This window comes from Odocoileus virginianus, chromosome 9 (assembly GCF_023699985.2).
Source record: "Odocoileus virginianus isolate 20LAN1187 ecotype Illinois chromosome 9, Ovbor_1.2, whole genome shotgun sequence".
Classification (NCBI taxonomy): Eukaryota; Metazoa; Chordata; class Mammalia; order Artiodactyla; family Cervidae; genus Odocoileus; species Odocoileus virginianus.
The window spans coordinates 48,264,471-48,290,932 of NC_069682.1; the positions used below are offsets into that span (position 1 = coordinate 48,264,471).

At 37.1% G+C, this 26,462-nt stretch overlaps 1 protein-coding gene across 6 annotated transcripts in view; it reads left to right on the top strand.

The window, feature by feature from the left end:
- Positions 1 to 26,462, top strand: part of PTPRA (protein tyrosine phosphatase receptor type A) — a 164,454-nt gene that overhangs the window by 82,671 nt on the left and 55,321 nt on the right. For 3 of the 6 annotated variants that reach the window (XM_020906289.2, XM_020906291.2, XM_070472333.1), the window contains 3 exons: positions 14,243 to 14,321; positions 15,591 to 15,932; positions 22,768 to 22,791. In XM_020906289.2, coding sequence (XP_020761948.1) covers positions 14,243 to 14,321; positions 15,591 to 15,932; positions 22,768 to 22,791 — 445 coding nt within the window. Of the gene's footprint in view, positions 1 to 14,242; positions 14,322 to 15,590; positions 15,933 to 22,767; positions 22,792 to 26,462 lie in introns of those variants that run through there. The other 3 variants (XM_070472334.1, XM_070472335.1, XM_070472336.1) reach the window with 3 other exon arrangements.

A 26,462-nucleotide genomic window follows, 5' to 3' on the forward strand; every position in this document is an offset into this window, starting at 1 on the left:
CAAACCACACCGGTTGATCCTCTGCCCTACTGTCAGTCGTTGTTTCTAAAATCCAAATTGTTATTGTCAACCTCCCTGTATTAAAGCCTTTGGTGGTTCCTCAGTGAGTTTAGTGGAAAGTCAGAACTTTTTATTATGGCCTAACAGGCACCTTTGTGATCTATTCATTGCTCCTTCTAGCCTTATCTCCTGTATTTCTTCCACATATCCTCACAGACCCCACTCTTTCATGCTTAATTAACATTTTCACATTCATTCAGCAAGTGTTTATTGAGGTCCTGCTTGATAGCTTTCCTGCTTTGCCATTCCTGGAGCAATATAGACCTTTTCGAGTTTCAGAGTCCTCTTTGCTCTAAAGACTATTTCTTATTTCTGACCCTTCTCTTGACTAACTACTCTTTATCCTCCCAAGTTTATCTCAAGCATTACCTCCTCTGAAAATTCTTTCTCTGGTCTACAGTTTTACTACCTCATCTTAGTGTGAATTCACCAACATTGTCCCACACAATAATTCAGGGTTTGAACAAATAGCTTATTTGTCCCTCACCACTTGTCCCTCACAATCTATATCTAGTCCATATCTAACCTGTGTATTCTCCTTATGGTGAACTACAAAGCCCATGAACTTTGGAGTTTTAAAAGCCTTGGGTTTGAATCCTAGTATGTAGGTACTTAATGGATATTAAGTGGCCTTAAACAAATTCCTTGACCTCTTTGATCTTTATCATTTGTAAAATGGAAAAACAATACCTAACTCAGAAGGTGGTTGTGGGGAATAATTAGGTTAAAGTATACAGAATGCCTAGTGCAAGTGCCTAGCACATAGCAGACAACCAAGGATTATAGTTATAAAAATAGTTTTTGTTCTTAATAATAAATAATATAATGTTGATTGAGTATCAGTTAGCTGAAGGAACTGAACTATCCATCTGGGTGCCTTTTTCTCAAAGCAAACCTGAACTGCTCTAGAAGAAGGGTCGGACAGAGCTTAACACTCCTAGCTGCCGCTTCTTTGTTTCTCTCACACCTGGAAGTATCCTTCAACAGTCTGTAAACTTTTTGAATTCTACAACTGCCAACTATGTGACCATCTCTGAGTTTCTGTATCTTCAAAATGGGAGTAAGAATATCTCTCTTGTAGAGTTGCTCTGAGATTTAACTGAGGTAAAAGGCCAAATATTCAGATAAATTGTACCAGACATTTGATCATATTTTATCAATGTATTGAATACTGAATGGTTAACTTTGTATAGGTGGACTTTTATTAGAAGCTATCACAGCTAGAGTCTAAACTCAAAAGAGAATGTGCATATTGGCCGAGCTCTCCTTTGCTGCTGGGAATTTCATAATATTTATTCCCTGTAACATTTTTTCTTTAGCATATACATATGCAGCGTTGTGCTTCCTAACAAGAGCATCAAGAAAAATGCATTTCGGAGTACCCTCATCATTTCCATTCCTCATCCATTGCAAGTCATAGTTGGTCTTATTCTTTATCAGGATTGGGGTTGGTTGCATATATCAGAGTATAGGTTTATTTCTTTCTTGTATGTATGAAATCTGAAAGTAAGCAGGGCTGGTATGACACAGTTCCAACAGTGTCATCAGAGAATTCAGTCTCTTTCTAAAAGCTCTCTAATTCTGTTATCCTGGAAGTCACTTCAGAGTTCATAATGGCTGCTGGGGCTCGAATCGTCACATCTGAATTATAGATTACAAGGAAAAGGACAGAAAAAAAAAGACTCCCTCCCTCCCTCTTAAACCACCTTCCTAGAGATCTCTTAATATATTTTCTTCCTGCATGATATACTTAAGCTTATACCTCCTTGGCCAGAATTTAGCACTTGTCCACCCCTAACTGAAGAATGGATGTGTTCTCCTAGCATCCAGTTTTCTTTCTTTCTTACTCTCCTTTTCTTAGGAGAGGATGTCTTGTCTCTCTGGACTTCTGGGTCCACTGATGGTGGGTGTACATCTGGGCAAGGAATGTTGTTTTTTGGCCAGAAGCTCACAAAATCTTTCTCTACAAGATATTCAACACACCTGTGATGGTCCCTTCATCTCGAGTGCAGTATATATATTTCAAATAATATACCCCTGAAATGTGCGTAAGCATATATAATTGATTGCTTATGAATTTCTGTGATTCAAGAGCGACTTCCTTGCTCTAAGAACATTTAGGAAATATTCTTAGACTCTGAATATCAGAAAAACAATAGCTGTAATTTTTAGAACTTACTTTGTTGTTTGTCGTTAAGACTTTTTAAGTATTTGCTGTTGGCATCTTGGTTTTCCTTTGTTATTTGAATGTTAAACTTTCCGGGTTTATCTCCCTAATGTGCAGTAGAAACAGATTTTTTTAAGTAAGAACTGTTTTTGTAATTAAAAAAAAAATGAGTGTATCAGCCCTTTGTCTGGGTGTGGTGGGGTAGGCAAAAGGATGCAGTGTGTATGCCATTGTGTCCAATAAAATAGGGAATTGCCCAGAACTTCATGACTCATCTCCCGAAGCCTCCCTGCTTATTTGTGCTATATTCACATAACGAAAAGCTTTATATTCACAAGCGTGTTTGAAAAATCAAAAATGTGTAAGTTTGAGTTTCTTCCCATTTGGCTTTCCTAGAGTATATAATTCTGTATTTATTCAATCCGCTGTTGCTTAATCAAAAATAATGTGTAAGATAGAGGAGGAAATCATATACAGTTATCTCCTACCTAACAAAAATAGACAGACTGATTAAAATAATCGTATATTAACACATGTATGTGGAAGCTAGAAGTGTGATACTGATGAATGTATTGGCAGGGAAGGAATGGAGACGCAGCTGTAGAGAACAGACTTGTGGACACACTGGGGAAGGAGAGAGTGGAATGAATGCAGGAAGTATAATTGACATACACACACCACCACGTGTAAAGTGGATAGCTGGTGAGAAGTTGCTGTGTAACACAGGGGGCCCAGCCTGGTGCTCTGTGTTGACCTAGAGGGATGGGATGAGGGAGGGGAGGGAGGTGATGTAGGTATAATTATGACTGATTTGCATTGTTGTACAACAGAAATGAGCACAACATTGTAAAGCAATTCTCCTCCAATTAAAAAATAAATTGAAAAATAAATAACTGTGGTATACCCGTATGATGACCTACTATGCAACCATTGCAAAGAAAGGTAACTAGAAAGTATTGTTGTGGAAGATATCCAGGATTTATTATTTTAAGTAAAAAATGCAAGCTGTAGACAGTATAGCCACTATCCTATTTATTTATTTATTTTTTTATGTATGGGTATCTACTTCTAAAGGATATGAAGGAAAGTATTTAGTGATCACTTTGGAAAATGGGACAGGCAGGAGGTGAATGAGACTTTCAGAGTTTTCTTTATATCCCTCTGTTCTTTTTGACATCTTTGTTTTGTTTTGGGCTGCACCACACAGCTTGTGGGATCTTAGTTCCCTGACTAGAGATTGAACCCAGGACATTGGCAGTGAAAGCTCTGAGTCCTAACCACTGGACTGCCAGGAAATTCCCAGTTTATATGTCTTATAATGAGCATGCTTTATCAATTTATTTTAATAGTTTATAATTTCAGTGAAGGAAAGGAGGACCAGTGTCCTTCCTATATAAGAAAAGTAATCTTTTAATTTGTTGTTGTTCAGTCATTAAATCGTGTCCAACTCTCTGTAACCCCATGGACTGCACCTGTCCTTCACTTTCTCTCAGAGTTTGCTCAAACTCATGTCCATTGAGTCAGTGATGCTGTCCAACCATCTCATCCTCTTTTGCCCCCTTTTCCTCCTGCCCTCAATCTTTGCCAGCAATGGGTTTTTTTCTAGTGAGTTAGCTCTTCACATCAGGTGGCCAAGGTACCGGAGCTTCAGCTTCAGCATCAGTCCTTCCAATGAATATTCAGGGTTGATTTCCTTTAGGATTGACTAGTTTGATCATCTTGCAGCCCAAGGGACTCTCAATGAAGTAGTCAGTGAAGCAGAAGTAGGTATTTTTCTGGAATTCTCGTTTTTTTATAGTCCCAACAGATGTTGGCAATTTGATCTCTGGTTCCTCTACCTTTTCTAAATCCAGCTTGTACATCTGGAAGTTCTCAGTTCATGTACTGCTGAAGTCTAGCTTAAATGATTTTGAGGATTACCTTGTCGGCATGTAAAATGAGCACAACTGTGTGGTGGTTTGAACATTCTTTGCTATTGCCCTTCTTTAGGGTTGGAATGAAAACTGACCTTTTCTAGCCCTGTGGCCATTGCCAAGTCTTCCAAATTTGCTGGCATATTGAGTGCAGCACTTTAACAGCATCATCTTGTAGGATTTTCAATAGCTTAACTGGAGTTCCATCACCTCCACTAGCTTTGTTTGTAGTAATGCTTCCTAAGGTCCACTTGACTTCACACTCTAGGATTTCTGGCTCTAGGTGAGTGATCACACCATCATAGTTATCCAGGTCATTAAGATCTTTTTTGTGCAGTTCTTCTGTGTATTCTTGCCACCTCTTCTTAATCTCTTCTGCTTCTTTTAGGTCCTTGCTGTGTGGAGTCATACATTATGCTTTTCTGTAAGGCTTTTTTCATTCAGCATGATGGTTTTTAATTTATTTTTTTATTGAAGGATAATTGCTTTACAGAATTTTGTTATTTTTTGTCAGACCTCAACATGAATCAGCCATAGGTATACATATATGCCCTCCCTTTTGAACCTCCCTCCCATCACTCTCCTCACCACCCCCCACCCCTCTAGGCTGATACAGCACCCCATTTGAGTTTCCTGAGTGGTTTTTAGATTCATTCATGTTTTTGTGTGTATCTGGAGTTCTTTCCTTTTAATCATTGAGTAATATTTCATTGTGAGGGAAAAAAATCTACTTCTGTTTATATATTCTGTTATTGGTGGTTACTTGGGTTATTTTCAGCTTTTTGTTATAAGCATTATTATTTTTTGGATGTATACTCTCATTTCTGTTACATAAATGTATAGAAGTGGAATTACTGGATCACAAAGTTAGATGTCAATGAATCAGACAAAAAGTATCGCAGATAACTCATCTAAAAATCATTCTGTGACAAGGCAGAACCATTTCTACTATGAGTTTGTGCACAGGCTTCCTGGCATTGTGCAGACTTCAGCTGAACAGGGCTCATTGCCTTCTGACATTTGATAGTGCACATTTCCCTCAGATTCAAACTATTTAACTGTTCATCCTTGTCAGGACTAGGCCTTCATCATAGAGCCAACTTTTTATTTTATTTTATTTTTTAATTATGTACTTTTATTCATCCCATTTTACAGATGAGAAAATTGAGTTACAAAGAGTTTAAATAACTTGTCCAAGATCACACTGCTAGTAGGTGGCAGGGGCCAGGTTTTTAATCCAGTCAGTCTTTCTTATCACTGCATTATGCTGCCTTTTTTCTGTTTCTTCTGCTTCTCTGCCTTTATCACTCCCCCGCGGCTGAGAACCTTCAGTTGGTTTACAAGGCCCTCCTCTCACATTTTGTGCTTCTGAATAAAGAAAGAATTATCAGCCCCCGGAAGACCCCATGCTGTCTCTTTTCCATGCCTTTGCTCTTGGAGAAGGTCTCACTGAGAGCCAACTTTTTAAATCCTCAGTTCATAGAGAGGTATGGGGAAGAGATGAATTTGGGGAAGTATGCGGTGTCAGTAAATAAGATGTGACAGAGAGGTTGAGGGATTTAGCAACAGAGAGGTGGTATGTGTGTCAGACATATACCGAGAGAGAAGGGTGGAGGAGAGAGGAAGAGAAAAGGAGATGGGCGAAGGAAAAAGAAACACAAGTGGGCTTTTCCTCTTGTGAATTTTAATTGAGTTTTTTTGCAAATGTTATTTTTAAGATGGTTCAAAATTTTTAAAGTCTTGTGTGCTGAAATAAAATGATCTCCAAAGAACCTCTTCATTCTGTTTAACAGCTGCATAGTATTCCATTTTATAAATATGCAGTAATTTATTTAAACATGTCCTCCTCTCAGGTTATTTTCAGTCTTTTTCTGTTGCAAACTGTATTGTATTGAATAACATTTAAAAGATCAATTTAAAAATATAGGTATATCTGTAAAGTTCCCAAGTAGAATTGTGTGAAAGAGCTTGTGCTTTCGTAATTCTGTTAAGTATTTATACTTTGTATGAAAGTATTTGTTTACACAAACCCTTGTCATCGCAGTGGTTTGTTTTGTTTTTTAAATTTATTTATTTTTGGCTGTGCCAGGTCACTACTCTAGTTGCGGTGTGCGGGCTTCTCATTGTGGTGTCTTATTACAGAGCACAGACTCTAGAGCATGAGGCTCTAGAGCTCAGTTCAGTTGCTCAGTTGTGTCCAGCTGTTTGTGACCCCATGGACTGCAACATGCCAGGCCTCCCTGTCCATTTCCTGGAGCTTGCTCAAACTCATGGCCATCAAGTCGGTGATGCCATCCAACCGTCTCATTCTCTCTTGTCCCCTTCTCCTCCTGCCTTCAGTCTTTCCCAGCATAGGGGTCTTTTCCAGTGAGTCAGTAGTTATGGCACATGGGTTTTAGTTTCACTGTGGCATGTGGAATCTTCCTGGACCAGGGACTGAACCATAAGCAGGCAGATTCTTAACCACTGGATCACCAGGGAAATCTACCAGTGTGGTGGTGGTAAAGTTTTTCTGTGTTTGCCTATCTGATAGGTGAAAAATGACATTTCAGTGTAGCTTTGATTTGACTTTTCTTTGATTGTGAGTGAGGTTAAGAATTTGTTCTTATATTTTAAGAGAGCTATCTGGTTTTCTGTGAATCTGTTTCATCTCTTTTGTCATCTTTTAATATATAGGAGTCCTTTATTATATCAAGGAAATTAGACTTTTAGTTGGAAATATTTTTATAATGCTTTAAAAATACAGAGGTAGCTGTTTTAGTGGACTGGTGGAAAAAGAAGCCAGATTGCTATGGAGACAACTCTTTCTAGAAATTTGGCTGCAAGGTGAAGTAGAATGATTGCTAGCTGGAGGACTGATGTAGATTAAAAGAGGCTCTTCTTTTCTTTGAGAAATTCTTCAGTTTAATTCAGTTCAGTCGCTCAGTTGTGTCTGACTCTTTGCAACTCCATGGACTGCAGCATGCCAGGCCTCCCTGTGCATCACCAACTCCTGGAGCTTGCTCAGTTCATGGCCATTGAGTCGGTGATGCCTTGCAACCATTTCATCCTCTGTCATCCCCTTCTCCTCTTGCTTTCAACCTTTCCCAGCGTCAGGGTCTTTTCTAGTGAGTCAGTTCTTCACATCAGGTGGCCAAAGTATTGGAGCTTCAGCTTCAGCATCAGTCCTTCCATTGAATATTCAGGGTTGATTTCCTTTAGGATTGACTGGCTTGATCTCCTTGCAGTCCAACGGACTCTCTCAAGAGTCTTCTCCGGCACCACAATTCAAAAGCATCAATTCTTCAGTGCTCAGCTTTCTTTATAGTCCAACTCTCACATCCATCCATGACTACTGGAAAAACCATAGCTTTGACGAGATGGACCTTTGTCAGCAAAGTAATGTCTCTGCTTTTTAATATGCTGTCTATGTTTTTCATAGGTCTTCTTCCAAGGAGCAAGCATCATTTAATTTCATGGCTGCAGTAACCATCTGCAGTGATTTTGGAGCCCAAGAAAATAAAGTCTGTCATGGTTTCCATTGTTTCCCCATCTATTTGCCATGAAGTGATGGGACTAGATGCCATGATATTAGTTTTTTGAATGTTGAATTTTAAGCCAGCTTTTTCACTCTCCTCTTTCACTTTCGTCAAGAGGCTCTTTACTTCTTCGCTCTCTGCCGTAAGGGTGATGTCATCCACATATCTGAGGTTATTGATATTTCTCCTGGCAATCTTGATTCCAGCTTGTGCTTCATCCTGCCCAGCATTTTGCATGATGTACTCTGCATATAAGTTAAATAAACAGGGTGACACTATACAGCCTTGACGTACTCCTTTCCCAATTTGGAACCAGTCTGTTGTTCCATGTCCGGTTTTAACTGTTGCTTCTTGACCTGCATACCGATTTCTCGAGGCAGGTAAGGTGGTCTGGTATTCACATCTCTAAGAATTTTCCACAGTTTGTTGTGATCCACACAGTCAAAGGCTTTGGCATAGTCAATAAAGCAGAAGTAGATGTTTTTCTGAAACACTCTTGCTTGTTCTGTGATCCAACAGATGCTGGCAATTTGGTCTCTGGTTCCTTTGCCTTTTCTAAATCCAGTTTGAACATCCAGAAGTTCTTGGTTCACGTACTGTTGAAGCCTTGCTTGAAGAATTTTGAGTGTTATTTTTCAGTGAGTGCAGTTGTGCCATAGTTTGAGCATTCTTTGGCATTGTCTTTCTTTGGGATTGAAATGAAAACTGACCTTTTCCAGCCCTGTGGCCACTGCTGCGTTTTCCAAATATGCTGGCATATTGAGTGCAGCACTCTCACAGCATCATCTTTTAGGATTTGAAATAGCTCAGCTGGAATTCCATCACTTCCACTAGCTTTGTTCGTAGTGATGCTTCCTAAGGCCCACTTGATGCCCACTTCGTATCCCTGGCTGTCTGGCTCTAGATGAGTGATCACACCATCATGGTTATCTGGGTCATTAAGATCTTTTTTGTGTAGTTCTTGTGTGTATTCTTGCCACCTATTCTTAATATCTTCTGCTTCTGTTAGGTCCATACCATTTCTGTCCTTTATAGTGCCCATCTTTGCATAAAATGTTCCCTTGATAACTCTGATTTTCTTGCAGCGATCTCTAGTCTTTCCCATTCTATGTTTTCCTCTATTTCTTTGCATTGCTCACTTAGGAAGGCTTTCTTAACTCTCTTTGCTGTTCTTTGAAACTCTGCATTCAGATGGATATATCTTTCCTTTTCTCTTTTGCCTTTCGCTTCTCTTCTTTTCTCAGCTATTTGTAAGAAATTCTTAATTGTGTATAAATGTTGTTATGAAGGGGAAGTGTTAAAGCTAGAAGATGGTGTTAGAAGATCTACAGGACAAGGAACTACAGTTCCTTGTACAGTTCCTAAGGAACTGAGATTCTTGGGAGGAAATTCAGAGAAGGAAGAAATTAGTAAATAAGGTTACTGGTAGGTAAGGGTGTCCCAGTCTAGTGGTTTCTGTTTTCTTTGAAGTTGGCAAGACCAACAGCCAAGGATGTGAGAGGATACATTGGAGAGAAGAGGAGGTTCCTTGAAATCACTGCAGTGGAGAATTGAAGAGAGAGCTAAGTAGGGAAATATAGAAAGATGGCAGAAAGTGTTCAGAGTTTCGCTGAGGCAAAATCAGTGATCTCAACCTTATGGGTTGTTTGATTTTCTTAAGAACCTTTTGGCAGCCCAAGTTGGCTGACAGTTGGATTTGTTCCAGGTTGGGGGTTATTTTCCCATATAGGTATAATAGAAGAACACTGTAGCAAAAGAATTTAGGATATTTGCAAGGCAGTGATTGAACTGACACCAGGTTTTCTTGGCTGAGTAGAGAAGGAAATAGAACAGAGATATTGGAATGAAAATTAGAGGATCAAGGGACTGAAAGCCTGAGTGAGGTCCCAGGCTTTAGTAGTGAGGGACTGTGGTTGGAGAGTGGGAAGTGAGCTTCAGTGGGAGCGTTTTTCCCAGTGCTGGCAGAGTCTGAAGTACAGCTGTTGTCACGACTGGCCTCAGTGGAGTGGAAGTTGTGTAAGTGTTGTAGGACAGGGGACCTCTTCCAGAGCCCAAAGGTGGTCTCTTGTCTAACACTCAGAAATGAGTTGTCTGAGTAGATAGAGATGCTGACAGAGCAAGAGACTTTATTGGGAAGGGACCCCCAGGCAGAGAGCGGGAGGGTAAGGGAACCCAGGAGAACTGCTCTGCCACATGGCTCAAAGTCACAGTCTCGGGTTTTATGGTAATGGGGTTAATTTCCAAGTTGTCTGACCAGTCATTTTAACTCAGAGTCCTTCCTGGTAGCACATGAATTCCTCAGCCAAGATGGATTCTAGCAAGGAGGATTCTGGGAGGTGGTAGGACACATGGCCTCTCCTTTTGACCTTTCCTGAACTCTTCCAGTTGATTGTGGCTTATTAGTTCTGTATTCCTTACTGGAACCTGCCTGTCATAAAATAACTGATGCGAATGGTTACTATAGTGCCTGGCCAGCATGGCAATTTCATTCATTGTGTTTTCCTTAAGATAAGGTCTTTGGAGTTGAAGTCAGAGAACTCAGAAGTGTGTCTGGATGTGAATTGTGGCTGTCATCTGTGAGGATGTTGAAAAATCTTCCAAGAAAACATCAGGACTTTGAGATGGGAAGAAAGCTGTGAGCCACACTGTATTGTCTTCAGTGAGTGCCAGGAAACCAGTAGGCAAAAAAAGCCCTCAGTAATGGGCTATTCAGTTTTTATCTGACTGGTTTTTAATATTTATTTTTATTTTTTTGGCTTCTCCAGGTCTTTTCTTTCACAGCATGTGAACTATTAATTGCAGCATGTGGAATCTAGTTCCCTGACCAGGGATCAAACCCAGGCCTCCTGCATTGAGAGTGTGATGTCTTAGCCACTGGACAATCAGACAGTCTTGATTTTACTTTTTTTTAAGCTTAAAAATGGCAGGCTTGTTCCATTTTCTTAAATTCTTGAAATTCTCCAGACAAGCATACTGGAGTGGGTAGCCATTCCCTTCTGCAGGGGATCTTCCTGATCCAGGGGTGAAACCTGGGTCACCTGCATTGCAGGTAGATTCTTCACCATCTGAGCCACCAGGGAAGCCCATAGCATACCAAATAGCAACAATTATTGTTTGGACTAGCAGCGTGATACTTACTACCAGCTTTTCCCTATTACTGGTTATTTGGGGTTTTTTTCTGTTTTTCCACTTAATGACTAAATAGCTCTTTATCATTTTAACCTTGAGTTTCAGATTATTTACATATACTCAAGAATAGAACCTTGGAAATGGGTCAGAAAACAATGTGGGCACCTTTAAGATTCTTGTATAATCTTTCTGGAAAGGAGTTTGTTGTTATAGGCTAATTGGTATTTCCATCATTATTTCAATTCTTTTCATTTGACTCTTGGAAGCCTTGTATTTTCATGCCATTGGTCTTTCCTGCAAGTAAAAATGTTCTCTCGTTGTTATTTTCCTTTGATTTGTGGAGATAGTCAGCACTTTTTTGCGTGTTTTCTTAGCTGTTTCTTTTTCTCTTTTGTACATTATGCTTAGGTTTTTCACATTTTTCAGAAATGGAGTATTCCATATTAATATGAGTTATTGCTTTAATTATTTGTTTTGTGACAATTTTCCCAGTTCATTACCTTTTTTAAGGAATAGACTTTATTTTTTAGAGCAGTTTTATATTCACAACAAATTTCAGCAGAGTATAAAAAGTTCCCAAATTGTCCCTGTTCCCATACACATGCAACCTCCCCCACTGTTGACATCCCGCACCACAGTATACACTTACAACAGTTGATGAACCCTACATTGACATCATTATCACTGAGAGTCCATAGTTTACATTAGAGTTCACTTCTGATGTTATACATTTTCTGTGTTTGGACAAATGTATAATGACATGTATCCACCATTGTATTACCATACAGAATAGTTCACTGCCCTTAAAATCCTCTATGCTTCACCTATTCATTCCCCTCTCCTCCCTAACCTAGCAACCACTGCCTCCAGAGCCTTGCCTTTTCAAGAATTATTGTATAGTCAGAATCATACAGACTGTAGCCTTTTCATATTGGTTTCTTTTACTTAGTAATATGCATTTTTCTCCATTTCTTCATGGCTTGGTGGCTCATTTCTTGTTAGTGCTAAATAATATTCCATGTTCTAGATGTACTACAGTTTGTTTATTCATTCATCTACTGAAAAACAACTTGCTTGCTTCCAAGTTTGGCAGTTATGAATAAAGCACATTTCTATATGGGTATAAGTTTCTAATTCTTCTTGGGTAAATACCAAGGAGCACAATTGCTGGATCATATAATAAGAGTAAGTTTAGTTGTGCAAGAAACCAGCAAACTACCTTCCAAAGTGTCATTCCCACAGTGAAGGATAGTTTCTGTGGCTCCACAGAGGCACTGGGAGTTGGTGTTGTCAGTGTTTGGTATTCTGATAGGTGTGTAGTGGTGTCTCATTGTTTTACTTTGCAATTCCCTAATGACATATGCTGTTAAACATCTTTTCATTTGCTTGTTTGCCATGTGTATATGTTGCTTGGTGAGGTGTCTGTTCAGGCTTTTGACCATTTTTTAATCAGCTTGATAATTTTTTTATTGTTGAGCTTTTAGAGTTGTTTATTTTGGATAACAGTCCTTCGGCTAATGTGTCTTTTGCAAGTATTTTCTCACAGCCTCTGGCTTGTCTTATCATTCTCTTGATTTTGTCTTTTGCAGAGGAGAATTTTTTAGTTTTGATGAAGTGCAGTTGATTATTTTTTGATGGCTCTATCTTTGGTGTTGTATCTTAAAAGTCATTGCCATACCCAAGGTCATCTAGATTTTACTCTTGTGTTATCTTCCAGGAGTCTTTTGCATTTACATCTTGGTCTGTGATTCATTTTGAGTTAATTTTTGTGAAGAGTATAAGATCTGTGTCTAGTTTTTTGTTTTTGTTTTTCTTGGTATGTGTATGCTGAGTTATTCCAGCCCCATTTGTTCAAAAGAGTGTCTTTGCTCCATTGTGTTGCCTTTGCTCCTTTGTCAAAGATCAGTTGACTATATTTGTGTGGGTCTTTATCTGGGTTCTTTCTTGTGTTCCACTGGTCTGTTTGTCTGTACCACACTGCCACTCTTTGCTGTATCTTTCTTTGCTTTTTTATATTACTATTTGCTTTTAAATTAATAGTAATTCTCTGGCTTTACTCTGCTTCTTCAGTATTGAGCTGGCTGTTCTCCATCTTTTGCATCTGCATATAAACTTTAGAACTAGTTGTTGATATCCACAAAATAGCTTGGTAGTTTTTTGATTGAGATTGCAATGAATCTGTAAACCAAGTTGAGAAGAACTGATGTCTTGACAGCATGGAATCTTCCTGTCCGTGAACATTGTTTGATTGATTTCTTTCATAATTTTTTCTATTGCCAGATATTCCATTTTTCCTTCGTGATTTTTTAAAATTTATTTTTCTATTGAAAGATAATTGCTTTACACCTTTGTTATTTCTTACATTGCCTTTATGTCTAGAAAATCCTTCCTCATTATGAATATATTCATTTATTTCCTTTTAAAATGTGTCTATAAACATTTAATTCTTCTGTATTTTGATACATGGAATGAAGTGATGGTCTAGCCTGCTTCCTCCAAATACATTGTTATTTTTCACAAAACCATTTCCTATTGATTTATCTAGAGTATACATGAATACATACACAATAATCAGCCTTCCAATCTGTTTCCTAACCCTTATGGAGGAAATTGTGTGCTCTCCCCATTTTGGGTAACAGTCAGGTGGGAAGAGTGGGGAACTGGTCAAATCACGTATGGTTATACCTCAGCCATTGGCTGAACCCAAGTTCCCTGCTAGGCATGATTGCTGGTATACATCCTGGAGGGTGTATAAACCACCTACATCTCTCCACCCTCCCTCGGAGATTTTCATGTTCCCCTCGGAGAGGCATGTTCTGATTGCCTTGGAGAGTCACTGCCACATTAAATTACCTCAATTTCATGAGTCCCATGAAATTGGGACCTTGGAGTATATTGTTCCCTAATTGCTTCCCTGATACCTAGCTTGGTATCAGGCACAGACATCTGAATGGATGAATAAACCTCTGTTACCAATGTGAATGGGCCACAGCCCTCTGATATGGTTTGTAGAGAAATAAAGTTTGAGGACAGCTGTATAATGTCTGTTTTGGAGGTCAGTACCTCCATGCAGTCAACCTACCTTCTCAGTGTTTCTCATTCTGAAGACACTAAAGCTGCAATTACCTAGGAAGCTTTTAAAAGGACTGCTACCTGCCTCTCACTCCCTGAGATATAGTCTGGCACAGAATTTTGTTGTTATTAAGTTCTTTGAGTGATTCTAAACTATAGCCAAGATTGAGAATCACTGCTCTTACTTATAGTTGTATAAACTTTCAGTTAAGTAGTTGGATTCCTGGAAAGTTGTGCTTATCGGACTCCTAAAAGATCTTTGGTCCTGTGTGTGCACTTTAATAGCTAGGAAGAATTTGTCCAAAATACTCCTTTGGTGAGTTGTTTGGACATAGTTTTACAGTATTTCAGTACTATATCTAAAATGGCTCTCTATTTTCCAGGTCAGCATGGATTCCTGGTTCCTTCTTACTCTGCTTGGCAGTGGTCTGATACATGTTGGTGCCAACAACACTACCATAGGTAAATTGCCATTTGATAAGATTGGTACTTGGAATAGAATTTTATTTTTTAATTTTTATTTTAATAAAATTTAATAAATTTTATTCATTTATTTTTAATTTTTATTTTAATAAAATTTAATAAATTTTATTCATTTATTTTTAATTTTTATTTTAATAAAAATTAATAAATTTTATTTATTTTATTTATTTTAAACATAAATAGTATTTATGTTTAGTGACCCAAGTTTGAAGACCTTGGTGGTACTAAAGAAAGAAAAACTTAATATTAATTAAGTTTTACTTAAAAGTGATGGCAAAATAAGTTGTCTTTGGGAATGTCTTGGTCATATTGTATGCTATACTCAGCATTGTTCTATATACCACATACTACTTCAAATAAAGAGATTATATTCATTCCTGAAAAGGAAAACAAAATGGTTGCTATTTAAGACTCCTGTATATTGACTCTGAGGAGCTAACTAAGAGACCAGTTTTTCCCTCCATTAGACAGCAAACTTTTAGAAGTGGAGGGACAGATTGATTGTTTAAAGGGTCTATGCTCCTTGAAATATACCTGGAGAAAATTGTGCTTCAAAAAGATATATGCACTCTTATGTTCATAATAGTACTATTCACAATAGCCAAAACATGGAAGCAATCTAAATGTCCATCTACAGATGAATGAAGATGTGGTACATATATACAATTGAATACTACTCAGCCATAAAAAATAATGAAATAATGTCATTTGCAGCAGCTTAGAAATTATCATACTAAGTCAAGTAAGTCAGAAAGAGAAAGACAAATACCATATATCACTTATATGTGGAATCTAAAATATGGCATAAATGAACCTACCTATGAAACAGAAATAGACTCACAAACATAGAGAACAGACCTGTGGTTGCCAAGGAGGAGAGGGGAGGGATTGCCTGTTAGTTTGGGATTGGTAGACACAACCTACTATATTTAAAATGGATAAACAGCAAAGTCCTGCTATTATACCTCAGGGAAGTATGAGCTGGGACAAACCATAGTGGAAAAGAATATTTAAAATGAACGTGTGTGTGTGTATAACTGAGTCACTTTGCTGTGCAGCAGAGATTAGCACAACATTGTAAATCAACCGTACTTTAATTTTTTTAAAAGAAAATAAAAAGTGTGTGTGTGGTGTGTTTATTGGTCTCCAAGTGTTTGAGGTGTAGTAGGGCTTGCTGCTTTGTGTCTCATAACTTTTGAGATCTCAATTCTTTGTGTGATGTTTTCTTGGTTTTTTTGGTGTTTGTAGTTTCACCTTCAGTAGGCGTTACAAGATCTATGAAAGCATCTACAACAGAATCACTTAAAGAAGAGAACAAAACTTCAAATCCTACTCCTTCAGTAACTTCTTCTTCCTTGGCACCAACATTCAGCCCAAATCTAACTCTGGGACCCACATATGTAACCACTGTCAATTCTTCAGACTCTGACAATGGAACCACAAGAACAGTAAGCACCAATTCTGTAGTCACTACAATTTCACCAAATGGAACATGGCTTCCAGATAACCAGTTCACAGATACCAGAACAGAACCTTGGGAGGGGAATGCCAGCACTGCAGCAACCACTCCAGAAACTTTTCCTCCTTCAGGTACTAGAGATGGTTTCTGTTTGTTCTTTCTTTGGCTCTTTGAGTTTATTCACCCTTTTATTGTTATTGTTTGTGTTTTCTAGCCATAAAATTTCTTGAAATAAGTAAAATTGCCCAAGCAAAGTAATGAAACCTAGATATAGGGGATTCTCAAGAATATCTAGTTAACATAGAATTAAGAGGAAAGAAGATAGGGGACTTCCCTGGTTGTCCAGTGGTTAAGACTCCATTCTTCCAGTGCAGGAGGCACAAGTCCGATCCCTGTTCAGGAAACAGATCCAGCACACTGGCAAAAAAAAAAAGAGGAAAGAAGATAGATTCTGGAGGATATTCTGCTTTGCATGGAATCCTGGTTAGATTAGGGATGCTTAATGTTTAAAGATAGAGAAGAAGGTTGAAAATATAAGAAAAAGGATAGGTAATTGATGATGCTAGAAACTGAGGTTGAAAGGATAGTGTAATTGAGTAATAGGATTAGCCTTGAAAAGGAAGGAATCCCTGGAGACCATGGGAAGGAGAACGGACTTGGGTATCTATAACAGTTAGATAAGAGTAGAAGACCTGTGGCCAGGAGTAGACTTATTAAGAGAAGATCAGGGAAACAGTTAAGTTACAGTGCCAGTTTGTTCAGGGCCTGCACCCAACCCGCTTCTCCTTGAGTCAGTCACTGAGGTGCAAGTGCCTTTGAAGATCGAATCAGAGACCTGAGTATGAGGCCACAGAGGGGAGGGCAGATTTCCAAGGACTCGGAAGGGCCCTCTTAGGGCTTCTGTGAGTAGTAAGAGGAAGTAATTATTCCTTGACAGCTGTATAAGTGTCATTCCTTTTCTAGCAAAAATCAGTTACTCTTCTTTGGTCTCATCCCCTTGGCTCATATTTTTTACTTGTTAGATGGTGAGTGCCCCTAGGTGGAATCACATATGGCTCATGAACTGAGTGTCATTTGCTGATGACATCTTTTAGCTAGACCTTTACAACTCAGACCCTGCACCTGCCAGCTTTAATCCCATATTTTCCACTTGAGTTTGAATCCAAACTCTGCTGTACCCTAGCTTTGTGACAATAGGCAAGTTTATTTAACCTCTGTACCTCAGTTTTGTCATCAGTATATAAGAATGAATGATGTTGATAGTACTTAATTCATGAAGGAGCTGTTAGCATTAAACAGGTTAATATGAGTAAAGCATTTATAATGGGACTGCATATGGTAAGCACTAATTTTAAGTGTTAGGCATTGTACTAAGAGTTTTATAGAAGTAATTCATATGAAGTATCCTGTGGATTCTGTTACATTGGTTTCTGTTTTACGTTTATAGGTGAAGGAATTTTACTGTGTTTTTCAAAGTACAAATGATGACTGATTCAGGAAATCAGTTTAGTGGACCACTACAAATCTGTGTGTTTGTGGATTGTCTTTTTCAATTTTTATTCTTTCCATGTTAACTTATTTTGTAAAACTTCGGTTTAAGTTATACACAAACATTTACTAAGTAATGGTATAAAAATGTATTTCTTTCTGTAAATTATGGCCTTTGCTTAGAGAGGAAAAACAAAACTTGTGCAAGCTGAACTAGTAAATAGAAAAGGTGAGACTGTCACTAACTTCACAGCCTATGTTTTTGTTGTTTTTTTGGCTGTGCTGGGTCTTCTTTCTCTAGTTGTGGTGCACAGGCTCTAGAGCACATTGATTCAGTAGGTGTGGCGCATATGGCGATCGGGGATGGAACATACATCCCCTACATTGGAAGGTCGATTCTTAACCACTGGACCACCAAGGAAGTCCCACGGCTTATGTTCTTAACTTAATGTTCTGTTCTGTCTTTCACTTAATAATCTGTGAGGTGACCATTGGTAATTACCTCTTTTCTTAGTAGATGTTTGATGTAAGACCTTAAAGGTTAAATAATTTGCCTTATATCTGAAGGCTGTCAGGTAGCAAATTAGACCTATTTCTCACTTCTGTGGTCTTTCCACACTGCTGCTGAGATTTCTGTAATCTGCTGTAGGTCCAAATTACGCCATAGCTGAGAAGCCAGTTATTGAACAGTTAACACATTTCGTATCTCAGAGGAAGTTGTGACGGTGTTTCACTGGTGACTGTTATTCAAGATCAGTAAAAGGAGAACTTCAGGGTTTCCCTGGTGGCTCAGACAGCAAAGCGTCTGCCTGCAGTGCGGGAGACCTGGGTTTGATCCCTCGGTTGGGAAGACCCTCTGGAGAAGGAAATGGCAACCCACTCCAGTACTCTTGCCTGAAAAATTCCATGGACAGAGGAGCCTGGTAGGCTACAGTCCATAGGGTCACAATGAGTCGGACACAACTGAGCAACTTCACTCACTTTATGGTATATCAGGATGTTACATTCTGTAACCCCATGTCCTCCTCATTTAGCACCATTTTACCAGTCCTCCCATAATTGTTATATCATAACTTCTGTAATACTATACCTGCTGACCTGTGGGTATAATGTGAAATTGCCTTTTATTTGTTTGTTTAGTTTTCTGTTTACTGTTGACAGCCAGTTCTTCCTGCACTTCCCATAGCTTCATAGTACAGTTTTCCATAAAGTCAGACTTATTAGATAATCTGTTGTTTCTTTTTTGCGTGTCTAAAAATATCTTCAGGGGAGTGTATAGAATTTGAGGAAATATTTTTTTCCCTAGAATTTTTAAAGCATTGTCCTGACTTCTAATTTGCAGGCTTGGAGAATTGTACTGCTGTCTTGCTTCCTAATTGTTTGTGTGTTTTTAAAGATCATCTCTTCATCATTGGTGCCTTGAAATCTCATAGAAATGGATCTTGATGTGGGTCTTTTTCTTTTATTCGTTATTTTGGGATAGGACCTTTGGAGTTTTCGTCCTTCGGTTCGGAAAAATTTTCTTGTATCTGTTCAGAAATGTCCTTCCCCCTTCCATTTTTTCTGTCTTCTTCTAAAAATCCTTATTATTTGGATATTGGACTTATCCTGAATTAATTTTAATTTTTCTTTCCTATTGACCTTTGAGTTTTTTCTTTTTTAAAATAAGCATGCAAACAAAAATAAGCATGCATACATATACATATCTTTTTTCTTCCATTTATAACACAGATAATAAATGTACTGTGTATATTTCTTCACCTTACTTCTTTTCAATTAGACTTTCATACTTTTTCTACGTTATAGTAAGGAGCTGCCTTGTTGTATGGCATTACTTTGATATATTTATCCATTCTGCCATATTAGCCATCATTAAGGCTGATTTTACACTTACCGACAGTAGTCTTGGGAGAATATAGGTTGAATAGAGTATTTTTAGTGCGCATTTGTAAATTTAAATTGAATATTGTGAGATCTCCCTCTTTTAAGCTGTGTGTCAGAATGCCTGTTTTCCTACATTTTCTTCAGTGCAATAAATTATCAAACACCTGGATCTATGTCAGACTGACAGGTGAAAATTATTATCTCAGTGTGACTTGAATTTGCATTTTACTGAGTGAGATTGAGCATCTTTCCATATTTAGAAGGATCATTTATATTTCCTTCTTTCTTTTCTTTTTTTGAGAAAACTCTGTTGCTACCCTTTACCCATTTTTTTATTAGTGTGTCAAGCTTGTCACTAGTTTCTGGTTCCAGCCCTTGGGAAGGTGGAACAGAGGAAATAGTACAATTTCTTTTCCAGAGGATGTGACCCAACTCATTTATAGAAGGTCTTTGATGTTAGCAAAATGAGCCCTTTTATGAGCCCAATAATAAGATTACAGTTATTTCCCCTAGTTGTTCATCCAGCTTTTCTGCATTGTAGAAACTGTTACTATCAGCTATTAATTTTTTTAATTAAAAACTTATAGGTTTGTGGGATTTCTCTGGCTTTCCAGTGGTTAAAATTCTGCACTGCCACTGCAGGAGATGCAGGTTCAATCCTGATCGAGAAACCAGGATCCTGCATGCTGCGCAATGGGAAAAAAAAAAATGGATTTGTGTTAACTAAATGTGTTCTAGGTATTAAATCATATATAAAAAGCCATTCCTTACACCAGTATTATAAAATAATTTTCTTTCATCATTTTCTTTTATACTGTTATAATTTTTTTCTTCTGTGTGTATACATGTGCATGTATGTGCCTGCACTAAAATCTTTGTTTCATCTGGAATTTTTTCTGACATAAAGTGTGAACTGTGGATATATATATTTTTTTTTTTCCTAAATGACTAGCTGATTGTCCCCAATACCCTCTAATGAATAATCTGTTTTTCCTCAGTGCTTCAAAATGCCACCTTTATTATATGTTGAGTTCTGATGCATATTTAGGCTTTCATATGTATATGAGTTCTGTTTCTGGGTATTTGTATTTTCTATTAACTTTTTCCTCTGTTCTTGTTCAGAATCCCACTGTTTTAATAATTTTAACTTTATAAAATACTTAATATCTGATAAAGTGAGTCATCCCTGTTAACCTTATTTTTCAGAATTTTGCTGGTAGTTCTTGATTATTTTTCTTCATGAATGTTAGAATCAACTTATTGTATAGCTGGAAAAAGTTCTTATTGATCATGTTAAGTTTTTAGATTAACAGGGACAGTTGATATCTTTAATTTTTCCTGTCTAAGAATGCTGTATATTCCATTTGCTGAAGTCTTTCATTTTGTATTTCTTGAAAGTATTTTAAAATTTTTACCACTTGTGTGGTACATGTTTTATTCAGTTTATTTCTAGATATTTATTGTTTCATTCCTGTTTTAAAGAGTATTTATGTTAAATTTTTCCAGTTGCCTGCTCAGCATCAATGAGCAAGATCTGTATGATTTTTTCTATTATATGCTACAGTATATCATATTAATCGATTTCCTATTTTTCAACTATTTACATTCCTGCACAAACAGCTCCACTTGGTCTTATATTTTTCTTGACTGAAGTGTTGTGATTTATTTTCTATTTTCTATTGTAAATTTTTCCATTGATATTTCCAAGTTATTTCTAAATGAGATTGGTATTTGTGTTTCCTTTGTATGTAGCTAATTTTGATAAGTTTTATTAGTCGATGTTTTGCTTTGCTTTATGAAAAGAATTGAAGTTCACTTAAAATTTTCATTTTGTTCAGGTTTTCAAAATTACTTATATAGATTTGAGGAAAAGTCATCCTTTAAGGTTAACTTCTTACATCCCTATGAGTATTTATTTTATTTTATTTTTTTTTGTTTTGTTTTGTTTTTTTATTTTATTTTTTTAAATTTTTTTTTATTAGTTGGAGGCTAATTACTTTACATCATTACAGTAGTTTTTGTTATACATTGAAATGAATTAGCCATGGATTTTCATGTATTCCCCATCCCAGTCCCCCCTCCCACCTCCCTCTCCACCCGGAGTATTTATTTTATATATTTAAGTCCTTTTTCCTGTTTAGGTTGACTAACCTATTTAATCATTTGTTGCTTTTTCCTTCTCAAAAATCTGCAATAAATATTGTATATTTTATTAGTTCTGTCATTTTTCAGTTTTTATTTCATTAATTTCTCTTTTATTCTTATTTTTTTCCTGCTTGTCTTAGATTTATTTTACACTTTTCCTATCTTCCCTAATTGAATGCTTCATTTGTGTGTTTTCATTCTTAATTAATATGTATGTAATGCTATGAAATTTTATAAACACAGCTTTAGGCATACCCCATAAATGCTCCTGTAGGTAGATAGTTAGGGTGTGGTCTAAGCTATTCTGACAAAGACATACCAAAATTCTTTGGTCACAGAAAGACACAAAAATGTCCTTCCCCTGTCACATTCCATAAGTGGGGGGCTGGGACGGGCTGGTGCTTTGCTTTGTCAGAAACCAAATTTTTTCCTTGTGGCTCTGGCATGCTGACAGTTGCCCTCATCTGCTTGATCAGAGATGGCTCTTATCACTGGATTCTGGTTCCAGCCCCTGGGAAGGGGAAACAAAGAAAATAGTACAATTTATTTTCTAGAGGGTGGGACCCAGAAGTTACTCTTCTCCCTTTTGTTCACATCCTGTTGACTGGAATTCTTCATATGATTACACCTAGAGTATCAGAAATTAAGTCTCTAACTGGACAGCTTTGTGCTCACCTAAAAAGGAGGGATGTTCTTTACTAAGGGCAAAAAAGAGGAAGAGACTAATTGATATTGGGAGAAAGGTGGTAGATTTCCACCGCAAATGTGATTTGTTATTTTTTAGTTATTTTGCAGTTTAATTTGTTGTGTTGGTTTCTGCCATATAACAGTGTGAGTCAGCCATAAGTATACATATGTCCCCTCCCTCTTGAACTTCCCTTACAATTTGGTTTTGATTTTAATTTTGAAGTATTTTACTACTTTGTTAATTTCTAGTTTTACTGCATCATGATAAAAGAATGTTGTCTGTGCTGTTTCTCCTATGAGGAATTTATAAAGGCTTGTGGATGTTCCATAAGCCTTTGAAAAAGTTTTCTCTGTTAGTATATAGAGTTTGATTTATGCCATTTAGATTTCATTATCTATTATCATTTAGGTCTTTTATATTTTTAACTTAATTTTGCCCTGTTGCATTTTGATGGCCTAAAAAGACATAAGGACCACAAGAACCACTGTGTTTATATTTCTCTTTGCATTCTTGTACATTTTATGAGCATTGATGCTGTGTTGTTTTTGTCCTCAGGGAAAAGGCCAAGATCATTGATAAAAGTATAATGAATCTGGGCACTCTTACTTCCTAGTTGTTGGCGGGTGCCTCATTCTAGCTCCAGCATATACAAGGGGAAAATATCCATATTCCTAGAGCTTATTTTGACTTACGTTAGGTTGAATAATAATGTTTTTCTTTAATCTGAGTGAACATTTCTGTTTTTTTTACTTATTACACAGGTAATTCTGACTCGGACAAAAGAGGTGAGCCATTCACCTTATGTCTCTTGTCCTTTTTATAGTATACAATATCTGTTGTGTTTCCTCTGCTCAATCTGTGTAACTTTGTGCATCTCTGGCTGTTATGTGTTTATTTTTCTTTAAATTGTTTGCATAATAACCTCATGGAGAAGAGTAACAGAAACAAATATTCATTGTTTTTAAACGTAGATGTTTTTTCCGTAGTCTATAAAATGTTGGCCTTTTGTCACTTTAAATGGTTTTCAGCCCTGTCATGTAAAGTCCCTATTGCAGAAGATGCTGTGTCAGTGGTCAAAGCAGGACTGTGAAATCCCTGGTCACCAGAGAATAGAATACATGGATCCTCATGTGTAGAAGTGCACATTTTGATTAGGTAATAGTAAGGCTGCCATCATGGAGTAGGAAATGGAAACCCACTCCAGTATTCTTGCCTGGAAAATTCCATGAACAGAGGAGCCTAATGGCTTCATTCAGTCCGTGGGCTCACAAAGAGTTGGGCATGACTGAGCAACTGAGCATGCACGTAAGGATACCAGTTTAAGGTAGATTATCAAACGGTCTAAGAAATTATCATATATTTGTTTGGAAGATATTAATCTGTGAAACAATCTTTCTCATTCTGATTTCCTATTTATCAAATCAGACTTCTTGAGATTTTTCTGATTCCATTATTTAACCATGTACAGTTTTTCTGCATAAGTAAGGGAACACTTGCTTGCTTATGAAGTTCTATTACATAGAGAATATTTGAATCAGAAAAACAGACAATACTCTGTACAGCAACTATAAATTTTTTAATATATTAGGGGAAAAAAGTAGATACTCCAGCCCTTTATTTGTTGTCTGTCTACCACTGTGTTTGGTGAGGAACAGTGAAGTGTTACCGTATTATGTACAGATTTTGCTTGATTTTCCAGCTCTTGCTTTCTTAAACTCGGGAACTTGGTTTGACTAATGCAGTGCCCTTGTTATTCACTTTCAGTTACTGGAATCTCACTATCAAATGTAGAACTTAATTAGATTTATGTTGCAATATATACTTGAATTTGCTCCCTAAAACTGCTCTTTTAACCAATCTTACAATAAAATCAAAAGTCAAAGAGGTAGGCTTCAAAATTAAACATAAGATCTGTGACACGCTAATGGTCCATCTAGTCAAAGCTATGGTTTTTCCAGTCGTCATGTATGGATATAAGAGTTGGACCATAAAGAAGACTAAGTGCTGAAGAATTGATGCTTTTGAACTGTGGTGTTGAAGAGTTCCTTGGACTGCAAGAATTTCAAACCAGTCCATCCTAAAGGAAATCAGTCCTGAATATTCATTGGAAGGACTGATGCTGAAGCTCTATTACTTCGACCACTTGATGCGAAGAGCCAACTCATTAGAAAAGACCCTGATTCTGGGAAAGATTGAAGGCAGGAGGAGAAGGGAATGACAGAGAATGAGATGGTTAGATGGCCTCACCGACCCAATGGACATGAGTTTGAGCAAGCTCTGGGAGATGGTAAAGGATAGGGAAGCCTGATATCCTACAGTCCTTAGGGTCTCAAAGAGCTGGACCTGACTGGACGACTGAACAACAACGTAATAAATGTTTTAAGTTTAAAAAATAATTTTGTGTAACTGCCTTTAACCAAATAGGAAAATGAAGACGCATACATAGTCTCAGCCTCATATGTAATGATGATTTACTAGAGCCTATCTTTAGAAGTATTACTATAAATTTTGATATCACATTCTAATTTTAAAGCCAAGTGCTTTTTGACAAATGAGGCTCTTGTTTTGAAGTATCTGTATTATGTTGGGTTTGCTAAGTGAATGATGTCTTATGTAGGTGATTAAGGGTTATAAATTTTTATGCATTGATCTTTGATATGTTTTTAAACAGCAGGAGCTGGTGTTTTAATTGACAGAGCATAAAAGAATAAAAAGAGAGGAAGGGAGGCAAGCTGCTTTGCTTCCTTTCTTTCAGAGCTGAAGAAGCTGTTTAATGGGCCAGAAAGTTCAGTTTTTAAGTAAAAATAAAAGACATATTTTTCATTTTTACCAAGAACTTTACTGATCCACATATTCACTGTTTTGTTCCACTGTCTTCTGCCATTTTTCAGACAGTTTCATAATTCCATCTTGCCCAGACTTTTATCTTTTTGAGCAAAGAACTGTCAGGTGCCTTTTATAGTCTTTTAGGGAATTGAAATTTCTTCCATTAAGAGAATTTTGTAAAGACCAAAATAAATGGAAATCTGAAGGTGCAATGTCTGATGAATACAGTGGATGAATCAGAACTTCCCAGCCAAGCTGTAACAGTTTTGGCCATCAAAGAAACATGTAGTCTTGTGTTATCCTGATGGAAGGTTTTGCGTTTTCTGTTGACTAATTCCAGACGTTTTTTGTTGAGTGCAGCTTTCAGTTGGTCTAATCTAAAGCAATACTTGTTGGAATTAATCGTTTTTCTGGAAGGAGCTCATAATGGAGAACTCCCTTCCAATCTACCATGTACGCCACATTACGTTGTTTGGATGAAAACCAGCCTTTGGTGTGATTGGTCATGGTTCATTTCAGTTGCTACACAGTCACTTCTGTTCCACATTATTGTACAGTATCCACTTTTCATCACCTGACAAAATTTGTTTTAAAAACGGAACATTTTCATTACGTCTCAGTAGAGAATCACATGTGAATATACAGTCAAGAAGGCTTTTTTCCTCGTAACTTATGTGGAACCCAAACATCAAAGCAATTAGCATAACCAAGCTGTTGCAGATGATTTTCAACACTTGATTTGGATATTTTGACTATGTCAGCTATCTTCCATGTGGTATAATATTATGTCTCTTGATCACTATCATCTTTAACTGGTCTACTTGACCGTCAAGCATCGTCCATCGAGAAATCTCCAACATGAAACTTTGCAAACCATTTTCAACATGTTTGATCAGTCGAGGCACCTTCTCCAAACGCTACACAAATCTTTCTTTGCGTTTCAGTGGCATTTTTACCTTTCTTGAAATAATAAGTATAATATGTTGAAAATGTTGCTTTTTTCCTTCCATCTTCAGTATTAAAATATCTACACAAAAATTCACCAATTTTGATACTAAAAAAAATACATGCTGACATGAAAGCTGTCACAATACAGTCTTAACAAAATTGTTTCAAAATGAAGTTAAAGACAACTGAGCACTACTAAAGCCATCTTACCAAAAAAAACAAAACAAACTTTTTGGCCAACTCAGTAATTATTTTCTCATGTGTATTATTTATTAAGTGTATTCCGAATTATTTTGGTGGAGCCAGCCTTTTCCTAATTTTGAAAAATATAAGATTTACCATTTTAACCACATAGTTCAGTGGCATTAAGTACATTCACATTGTTATGCAATCATCACTACCATCTGTCCCCAGAATTTTTTTTTAATCGTCTCAGACTAAAACTCTGTAGTGCGTTAAGCAGTAACTCCATGTTCCTTCTTCCCCTAGCCCCTGGTAACCACTAATATACTTTCTATCTCTGTAAATTTGTCTGTTCTATGTACCTCAGTTAAGTGGAATCACAACATTTGTTCTTTTGTAACAAGCTTTTCTTTTAAAACATTTTCACTGGTGTTAGTTTGTGTGACTGGATGATTCGTGTAATATACAGTAATGTGTTAAACCTAATTCTAGCATTATC